Here is a 10,457-nt window from a genome sequence, read left to right as displayed (position 1 = left end):
ACCTAGCAATTTACCTGAATAATTACTTTTCACGCATCAAAATACTATTTCAGTTTGCTAACTTGGAAACAAGAGAATATGTCCTTTCAACTACCATATCAACAAATACTCTTTTTTTATCAAGAGCAAGAGGAGAGCTCAAAATTATCAAGGACTCTGGAGAGCTCAGACGATGGCTAGCAACTTGGTGCATCACATAATTTCTTTACATGCTTTCTGAATTTAAAAGTAACAAAGTGCTACTTTTGACAAGTGGACATATCCATGTGAATAGGAAACAAAAATCTAGTGGAAGCTGAAATTTTGACAATTGGGGTTTATTTGTACAGGCAAACTACAAATACCTTGCATTACAAAAGTTCTTGAACTGTATTTATATAACCTAGGAACACCTAGTACAATCTGTTTGTGTAACATTAAATTCAATTATCAAATGCTACTCAAAATAACAATCTCCCCGAATAATGAACAATCACAATTTTGCATTTGACATTTGTCATGGGATTCAGGTCTCCTCCTGGTAATATAAATCACTGTAATTTTTGAATTGACTGAATGACGCAAGCTAAAATTTCTCAAAACAGCCCAATCTTCTATTCCTGTCAAGATGAAATACAACATGTTTCCTAACTAATCCATTCCTTCAATTTGAAACATTAACAAAAATGAACAAGTCGCATTAAATGTACAGCAAGACTAGCAAACCAGTAACTTAGTCAAATTCACTTGGTCAGGATTGAAGTCTAGCCTGGTAATTCACTATCAAGAGTCAATGTTGGGTTGTCAAAATTGTGCAATCACAAACAAGGGCAGGCACTAAAGTAATATTTACAACTTTTAAAAAGAGTGACTTCACATTGATTCAAAAAATTATAATAAAAAAAAGCTCTTTGGATGAAAACAGTTAAATCACAACATATAAACATCTCCTTTTTGCAACAAAGACACATAATGGCATCTAAATGAAACAAAATTTGTCAGTTTCATTCCCTTTTCTTTTTCATGGTATCCTTGCTTCTATACCAAACACAAAATATTATGAGAAATTTATACTGCTAGAGGACTTGAATACTATCACCACTAAAGAGAATGTTTCACAGCATTTTATATATTTTCTGGGGTCCGTTTCATGAAATCATCACACAAGAGTCTTTACACAAAATCTCAGAATGGCCAAAGTCGCTCATATGTAGCTATGTGAGACTTTCAAAGAGAAGTAAAGTCTATTTCAAGAAGTGTTTCATACGTGTGTCTTAGGAACAAAAAGTTTCTAAGATTTTTCATGAAACAGACTCCAGGTTTCCTTTAATAGAATCTGCACTTCGAACTTGGTCACATACTTCTGATTAAAACTTGCTCAGATCGTAAGAACCATCATTACTTGACAAGAAATTGCTATGTCATTTTACATTTGAAATCAATGAGAATCTGCAAAAAGCAAAACATGCAACTAAAAAAAAAAAATTAAAAAAAGAAGAGAAAATTTCTGACCTGTTTTGATGTCTTCATTATTTTCTTTCTTCAGAGGATTATCTTGAATCACACCTTTTCTGCTTCTTCCTCATTCTTCTTGCTTTCCTTTTAAAAGGTGGTGAAGATTTTCTCCTTCCTCTACCCGATCTTCTGATTTTCTTTCCAACTCTTGTGCTTTCCAAATGCATGACTTCTTTCTTCTATCTTTATGGAGTTATCTCTCGAGCTTTATGCCAAACTTCAACTGAAGAACTTCTTCTTCCAGCATAGAATAAATTTTGGCTTCAATCTTCTTTTTTTTAAACTGAGCATCTTCTGGTCTTTTGATTATCTCCCAAATTGGTGTGATTCTTCTCAAAGAGTGCTAAATCCTTTCAACTTCCCATTCTTCTTCTCTTCTCTCTTCATCGCAAAAATGTGCTTTTTCTCAAAAACTTTAAGAGCTTTTGGACTTGCATAATCGCGATCTTCATTAACAAATCTGTGCTTGCTTTTCTCTTCACTTCAATCTCCCACTTCTGTAGTGTATCTTCTCCAAAGCTTCTTCAAAAAATTTTAATATTTCTTCTAAAGCTTCTTTATTCTGGGTCTCTTCTCTTCTTCCCGCTTGACTTCACTCTCTTTGTTGTAACCTTCACATCTTTTAAGAAAATGTTCTTATACATAATGCGTACTTCTTAAACAGCTTCTTCTCTCTACTCCGAAAAATCTTCTCCTCCTCTTCTTCCATTTCTTGTTTGATAACGGATTCACACTTCTTGAAATACAATGAAGGTATCATCACATGCTTGAATCTTACAGTGAGATCTTCTTCCCAATGAAACTTTTGTACTTCGTCTTGTTTTGCAACTTTTGTACTTCTTCTTCTTTTGCCATCTTGGTATGCAAATGTAAAGATATGGACCGCTCTAAACCATATTCTGTGACTTCATGCCAGATCCATCTTGAATCTTCTACAATCTGCCTGCAGAAAATCAGTTTCAAAAGGTGGTACCCAAGAAGTGTACACCTTCTGTGATCAGGAATGATAAGGGCATTTGGGTTTGTTTGTTTGTTTAAGGTAAATGTTATGACAAATACAGACAAAACAAAAGCATCATTTTAACCACTGATTTCTTTCTATTGAGGCTAACAATTGAGATGGCTGGTCCAGAATCTAGCTATGAAGCTGTCTTTGATCAATTTTGACAGCACTTTGTCAATGTTAAAGAAAATTTGTTCTGTTTTTCTCTGAGGAAAGAACGGATGACATGAAGTCGAAGATGAGAACTTTACGGCCTGAAAAGAAGCCACATGGGGAAGAATTTACACACAACAGGCTAGAGACAGAATCAAAAGAAGACATACATAAAGAATAGAAAACATGAATGTAGTTAATTTACACAGATGTAGTGCACGGCTTCAGGTGTTGGGTGGTTCTGGCATTGGTGGTGACGACGAAACCCGCTAGTAGCGGCCTAGAAATCCAGACAGGGTAAATTAAGGGAAGGAAACGTGACTGCACATATGAACACTGAATAAATAATCAAGACAACAGAATTGTGAAACACAAACAAACAATCTCTGAAAGCATGGAAGTCTGTGAACAGAAAGGCATACAGTATCTGGAATATATAAAATATTGACAAAATGTGATTTGTAGTGCTCCTAAAACAAGTTATGATGCTATATCAGAATCTGCAGTGGAATGAAAGGAAATGTATTGCTGTGCAGTTCTGTAAAAGACTGTAATCGTCAAAATGCTATCATGGAATATAATCATACCCTCTCCCTCCCTAAATAAAAAAAAAAGCAACAAAGGCTGTTCACGTTGAACCATTCCTTTTACGGTTTCAAACCATCAAATTAAAGGATGACAACTTAGACTGCAACAGGTATAATGACGCATCTTAGCCCTTTTAAAGTGCACCTTCATCTCTTATTGACACGTCTATTGTACTAGTTTTCATGTGGCTAAAATCCCTCCAATGCTTGTCAAAGGAGTTTCACAAGTTCGTGTGTGTAAAGATGCAATCTTCTGGTTTACATTCAGACTTCTGCCGATGGAAAAATAAAAGCAACAACAAATGAAACAGAGAAGATGCAGGTCATTAAAGGCAAGGACATGGTGACAAAAAGATAGAAATGATCAGAACCAAGAGTGGGGAGAAAAATGAAATACCATGAGAACTCATGTTTGCAATGTAGGATTTCATGACAAAGCCTTGACAACAACAGCAAGCTTACTGGCAGATGCATATTAACCTTAATATTCCTTGACAAATCATATTAATCAATATTGAAAGTAAGTAAATTGAAGTTTCATGTAATGTATGTAGATATGCCCCACCCTCCATCCCTCAATCAATTTTTGCCATTAAGTTTTTTCATAGAAAATGATCTCTACAAGTGACATCTACGGAGTAAGAGAATGCTGTGACCTACTTGGGGAGAAAGAGCGGTCTCGAGAGTAGTAACGATGCCTGCGGTGGTGCCTGTAGTAGGGGGAAGGTGACCGGCGGTAGTAGGGCGAGGGTGTGCGCCGGTAGTAGGGGGAAGGGGAACGCCTGTAGTAAGGTGATGGAGAGCGGTGATACCGATCCCTGTATCCGTAGGAATCACGCCGTTTCTCTCTGGTTTGGTAAAGAGACACACCAGGAAAACAAAAGACCAACCACGAGATTAGAACAAATGATTTTCTGGAGAATGAATAATTCTTCGGCACAGGAAGTTGGAAGAGAAATAGGTCCAGTGCACATTAGGTGTAAGGTCCCATCACTACAAGTGCCAACAACAACGTTTACAGTCAGCAAACACTTTTATTTTAAGCAAGAAATGCTTGATTAGGAACAGTCCAGCAAAAAAAAAGAAAAGAAAAAAGAAAAAAGAAAAAAAAAAAGGCAGAGGCAAAGAAACTGTGGACCATTGTACTCATGAATGCATCATGGCACATAAGGGATTCATTCTTTGACCTTTGATCTTTATGGTGAGGGCAGGAATGCAATTGCGGTTTAGGTCAGATGAACACGAAGCCGAGGGTTACGGAGGCATGGTAAGTTTTTATGACATGTACTTACCGAGTAGGCTTGCCCATGTACACACCAGGTGTGGGAGTGTGCGCTCTCTCAGTGATGGAGTAGTCCACCCGAATGCGCCTTCCGTCCACCTCTATACCGTCTGTCCTTTCTCGTGCCTGGATGGAACAGGAACCATTTATATCAAATTGGTTTTCCTTCTTTTAACATTGAAATAAAGTCACAAATTCATTAAGCACACACATGCAAACATAACAATACCTGAAAATGAAAAAAATATTTTTTTGCATATCCTTCAAATCTGAAAAGGTCATTCAAGGATGCCAAGCCATTCTTCATAACAATACAATCCACTGTGTGTGCTATCCTGTAACAGTAAGTTTACAGGTGAAAGTGCAAGCATTTTACGAAAACTGTTATGAAGAAGGCATTTTCCTGAGTCTTTAGCAATGACAGTCTTAAGGAATTCATCAGATTTTATATCTTATCTCTCTGCAATTTATGGTTGCTCAGCTGTCCTGCAGTTGTATCTGCCAGTGCTGACACAGTTGCAAGATGTCATGACATACAATGTATAAAGAAGGGGGAGGGGGGTTCATGTGCACTTACCTCCGAGGCATCTTCAACATTTTCAAAAGTCACAAATGCAAAGCCCCTTGACCGGCCAGTCTGAGGAGGTGAGTTCAGAGGAGAAATATAGCATGGCAGTCAATATATCATGGGGGTTAATACAGCACTGAAGTCCGGAGATCAACTCTCCATCAGCATTACATACATTTTAATTTGCCTGTTCATATCTGCCAATATAAATGACAAAGACGATACCAATTCCATCACATATTTCTGAATCATATAAACTTTCATGAGCAAATCTTTGGCTGTTTTAAGATCATTGAAGCTACAGCAACTAACTAGACATAGATAAGACATTGAAACACCGAACACACATGCCTATGATATTACCATGTAACAGTAATCCTTTCAAATCTAACACATGATATGTTCACACATCGCAGCCAAATGCCTAGGGTGAGGTAAAACTCAATGCCCATGACAGCCAGTCTTGCAGTTACAGCTAACTTAGACCAGCAAAACAAAATACAACAAAACACAAACAAACATAAAACGAGGCTAAAATCAAGACTGAACTCAGCTGGTCCTGAAAGAAATCTGGACTGCACTGGCTGTTGAACTTTGTACAACAAGATGTGCACATACCTGATGGTCATAGACCACATTCACTGCCACCAGGGGCCCATAGTGCTCATACACATCCCTTAGATCACGTTCAGTGGTATACAGGCTGAGGCCGAAGACACCAAGGCAGCTATTCTCCGATGGATTTTCCTGTTAAGACAAGAACACAGCAAAATCACAATACATGTAACTCTGAAACACAAATTTCTAGTGTCACCGCCCTGTCTCTGTGAAGAATTCTCTTTCCAAGAAGAGTACTGTGTAACCCGATTTTAAGAACTTCCTGCTAAATTGAGCGAAACCGACATGATACTGTAGAGTTCAAATACCAGCCAGATGTCATAATCATATTTTTTGCTAAATCTAATTCTGAAAGATAACCTGAAAGAGAAAGCTGCTTTAAATAAATGCAGAGTACAATAATGAAACAGATCAGCAACATCTGTATGAGAGGATGTACAGCTGCAAAGCAATAACCACAACATACAATTCAAGCACAGTACCTATAAAATCAAGAGGGCACCTCTAAAGGCCTTTCTTCTATCAGTGATGTTCTCTTTCTGCCATTAAAAGTTTACAAAATTTGAGATTGTCTCCATCTTCTCCTCCCCCATCAAAAAAGTAGGAATAAAGACACTAGAAATACTTTCCTTCAAACTCAAACCTCACTTTGTTTTTTGTTTTTTGTTTTGTTTATGTGAAACAAATAATCTTCTCTCTGAACAAAAATCACATTGCAACAAATTTGAAATCGTACCCATGAATCTGATCTTGTGATGTCACTATGTGAACCTAGATTGCTACTTGAATACACCTGGTTCCTGTCCAAACTAAAATGAAGTTATTTGTCTCTTCCTTTGATGTTGTAAACAGCAATGAGTTTGTACTGCAATGTTTCTTACCCTGGTTCCATGGTGACGTCTTCTGGTGGACATGGGGGATCGACTATGACTCCGTCCCTCCCTGTATCTACTGCGAACAGACAAAAAAATGCATCACACAAAGCCCAGCTCTGACAAATACAGTTTAGCGATCATGACTGTTCTTCCACAGCACATAGCGAGCAATTATGGTCTAAACATGTTCTACATCATCCAACTATGATCTAAATTTATAAATTCTTTGAGTAGAAATGTGAAAAAAAAAGAACTATATTCTATTTGCCTCAGAAACATTCTTGTGTGAATTGTTTCACTCAATGTAGTGCCCTCCCCCTTTTGAAGGACTAGAGGTTGCCAGCAGAGTATGCATCACTTCATGCAGATGCATACACGTGCAGTGTAAAGACAGCAGTTTGTCTGAAACAAGTTTAACCTTCATCGATGTCACCATAGCCTTATCAAAAAGCTTGTTGGGTCTGTGGCAAAGAACAAAGAAAGCAACATCAATGAATAGCAGAAAAAAAACCAACACAAATAGACCTGTTATGCACACCATACCAAGCAAGAATAAATCCTTGAATGTAAACGATACTAAGTTTAAGAATACATTAAGACCATCAAAAGCAAGTCTGGTTTGCTACCACCACATGATCCAAAAAACTTACGAGTGTCGGCGGGAGTGCTTTCTGTGTCGTCTAGACCTGGATCTGGACCGGGACCTAGACCTGGACCTGGAATAGTACGAGCGGCTCCTCCTCGATCTGTGCCTGCTCCGAGAGCGGGACCTGGATCTGCCTATCTTCTTGTCGGCAGTCTTCTCCTGGGCCGCGGGCTTCTCCTCCTTGGTCTCTTCTTCAGCCCCGTCTTGGTCCTGGTCCTCATCTTCATCCTCTACCTCGAGGGCATCTGTGACCACTTCCTCCTTGTTGTAGCGGTACATATAGAGTGAGGGACAGGTTAGAGAAATGGGGGGGGGGGGAATGGAAGACACATCAGGTTAACATCCAAGTAATCTTCACAAATTATTGCATCACATAGCTGAATAATCGCCTTGAGGTTTAGATCCAAATACAAGGACATTTGTCACTTCGATATTTATGCAACTGCTACTACAGGCACCTATATTTATCATAGTGCAAAGATATTTTAGTTCTCATGGACATGAATACTCTATTATGACTATGAGACCTGTAGCATAAGGTACACTACTTATTGACAAATTCAAAGACAAAGTCATTTACTCTGGGTGCATATCTTCACTCAGTTTCACTTATGAATATGCATACTGTACATGCATGCACACTGTATGTTCGTTGTGTTTACTCACAAAGGAATTAGCGCCAGCACGGCAAGAAAAAATAAGGGTGGCACGTGGTACTTGGTAGCTTCCCCTTCAAAAAAAGATCTTTTACGTGCATGAGCTAAGACTCTCTCATACACGGGACCTCCATCTGATGTCCTATCCGAGGGACAGTGTTTTGCCTCTTGCTAGAGGGGACGGTACATTGTATGTTTACACACAACATTGCTCAGTCCAGACTCGGGTTCGAACCCGGGCCGCATGATCGTGAGGCAGACGCGCTACCGACTGAGCCAACTCACCGCCCTGGGAGTGGATGGAGAACCAGGGAGTGGAAGGTACGCACGCACGCATGGGGGTCTGATGCAGGTGCATGCATGAACATGTGCAAAAGCTGCATGGTGGCCACTCGACACTAGTGTACTAGTGATCTTGCCGGGTCACCAGATGGAAGATACAAAAAACATCCGTTGGTTTTCCCCATAAATTTATGAGTTGTTTTGACTTTCCATCACAAACTGCAAAGTGCAAGGAAGACTCGCCGAAGAGAAATGTGAGAATTGTAATTTTCACATCTACATTGTACATTGTATACTATCACTATCAGTTTTACCCATAATCTCTATAAAATGTGGCGACTTCATGGTATTGTTAGACAGAAAAAACTCAAGAGAAATATTCCAGCTTGATAATAATACATTAAAGTTAGTTTTACACATCAGTTGAAAATTGATAGCGTTTGGATAGGACACACAGTGACACACTCAAAAAAGACCAAAAAGTTGACATTACTCAGTAATCAGAAAGTACTCGTTTACTGGCCAATAAGGATCATCCAAGATTTGGAATAATCTTCCTTCTTCAGCAGTATATCATATGCAACATAACTCAACATTTTTAAACAGAGTTAAGTCTACGTTAAGCCCCCGTTCCACTATCACGATCTGGACCCCGATCTGTCCCGATCTAGCAGATCGGGAGAGAGCGGCAAAAGCGTACGGGGATCGGAAGCATCGTAGCAGCAGCGTGTGGAGGTCGGGGTTGGAGCGGGTATTTTTTCAGATCGGGAAGAAATTTTGAACCTGTTCAAAATTTCTTCCCGATCTCCCCGATCAAAATTGACCTATTTTCAATCGTACGACAAGCGGGGAGAGCGTAGTGACAGCGTAAACGCAGCGGGGAGAGCGTAGTGACATCGTAAAAGCAGCGGGATGAGCGTAACAATGTCTTTCTGAGCGTAGTAACATCGGCACAAGAACGGGAAGAAAACTTACACAAAAATGTCTGCCAGAAAAAGATCAAAGAGATCGAGAGGCAGAACTGTTGAGGAGGAGGAGGGCATTGTTGCTGCACCTGTCAGGGCAGAACATGAAGAAGAAGGAGCTAAAATTTTCGAAGAAGGAGAAGAGATGAAGAAAAAGAAGAGAAGAAAGCAGCAAAGCAGCTACTTTAAAGTCGAAGAAAGAGAGACTGCACGTGATGCTTAAAGAGGAGTAAGAGGATATAGCAGAAATTTGAAGAATATGAAATCATCTACAACTGGAGGAAGATGGACTATAAAAGCAAGGACATCCAGAAAAAGCCTTGGAAAAATCAGCAGGTCTTTGTTTATAACAATGCATTGCTGCAAAAGAACCGTGAGTTGAGGAGCCTCTTCGAGGTCCACAGTATTTTTCTTCGGTTCTGCATGCTAATATTAATAAGTTGACTGACTGCAAATCGACAGTCGAATCGGGGTACATCGGGGCACATCGGGCACTTTTCAGCTCTCTGAACGGGGTGACAGCGTGATAAGATCGTATAGATCGTTCAGAGCGTAGATACAGCGTGCATCGATCGGATAACATCGGCAACATCGTACTGACAGCGTAGCAACATCGTTCTAAAGCGTAGCTGCAGCGGCAGAGATCGTAATGCCTCATTCCCGATAATCGTAGTAAGAGCGTAGCAAACACGTGGTACAAAGTCGTAACTGCAGCGTACTTAGAGCGTTCTAACATCGTACTATGTCCAGATCGGCTCAGGTTTTACCCGATCCTTCCCGATCTGAGAAAATTGTCAAATCGTAGCGAGAACGGCATAGTGGAACAGGGGCTTTACAGTTATTTGGGGGTTTGCAAGGGCGATTACTAGTCCCCTCACACGCCCTTGCCTGCCGCACTCATGGCCATTCATTATCTGTATGGATGATGTGCGGCGCGCAAAAGTTGCCTACGCTCAATACGAATACTAACGTTAGAACCCGCATGCACACGCGCAATACCGCCATCGTGTCAGACTGCAGACGGCAACACAACTGAAGATTGTGAACAAACCTTCACTTTAAAAGCAAACCAATCAAATCTATGGTAACAAACTCACAAACTCCTCGCTGTTGATATTTCCATCTGTGCTCATGATGGTTCGAATTTTATTGCAATCTTGGGCTCCTGCGACTATGTCGGACAGGTTTTCTGTCCATCCAACGTTATACGCTATTATACCCAAAGCGTGCGCGGGTGTGCGCGCGTCTAGGCAGCGCGTGCAGGCTAGGATCCGTGTGCGCCGTGTATTACTAGTGTTGCGCTTTGCGTTGGCGCTATTACTTCTTTC

At 40.0% G+C, this 10,457-nt stretch overlaps 1 protein-coding gene across 4 annotated transcripts; it reads right to left on the bottom strand.

Moving 5' to 3' along the window:
* Positions 1-1,152: 1,152 nt before the first annotated feature.
* LOC139713954 (transformer-2 sex-determining protein-like) lies at positions 1,153-10,326 on the bottom strand. 4 transcript variants are annotated; one of them, XM_071625678.1, is made up of 8 exons: positions 10,227-10,326; positions 7,231-7,487; positions 6,587-6,656; positions 5,706-5,834; positions 5,097-5,156; positions 4,530-4,645; positions 3,898-4,085; positions 1,153-2,930 (listed from the first exon to the last, which is right to left on the bottom strand). In XM_071625678.1, the coding sequence occupies exons 1-8, from the start codon at positions 10,260-10,262 to the stop codon at positions 2,920-2,922; spliced, it is 867 nt and encodes a 288-aa protein (XP_071481779.1). In that variant the 5' UTR covers positions 10,263-10,326; the 3' UTR covers positions 1,153-2,919. The 4 variants fall into 4 exon arrangements, with proteins under 4 accessions (XP_071481779.1, XP_071481776.1, XP_071481778.1 ...); XM_071625675.1 differs by lacking the exon at positions 1,153-2,930 and having other exon boundaries at positions 3,720-4,085; XM_071625677.1 differs by lacking the exon at positions 1,153-2,930 and having other exon boundaries at positions 3,720-4,085; positions 6,587-6,653.
* Positions 10,327-10,457: the final 131 nt, after the last annotated feature.

This window comes from Diadema antillarum, unplaced genomic scaffold (genome assembly GCF_040938485.1).
Source record: "Diadema antillarum isolate AM-2024a unplaced genomic scaffold, OU_Dant_1.0 seq00002109_RagTag, whole genome shotgun sequence".
Classification (NCBI taxonomy): Eukaryota; Metazoa; Echinodermata; class Echinoidea; order Diadematoida; family Diadematidae; genus Diadema; species Diadema antillarum.
Note: the sequence above shows the minus strand (reverse complement) of the source record. Positions and strands in the feature narration are given on the sequence as shown.

Coding starts and splice junctions, on each gene's coding strand:
- LOC139713954 (XM_071625675.1), bottom strand. CDS start 10,262: ATGAGCACAGATGGAAATATCAACAGCGAGGAGTTT. Junction 6,657..7,230: donor AAGCACTCCCGCCGACACTC/GTAAGTTTTTTG, acceptor GTCTGTTCGCAG/TAGATACAGGGAGGGACGGA. Junction 5,157..5,705: donor ATGTGGTCTATGACCATCAG/GTATGTGCACAT, acceptor TCACCTCCTCAG/ACTGGCCGGTCAAGGGGCTT.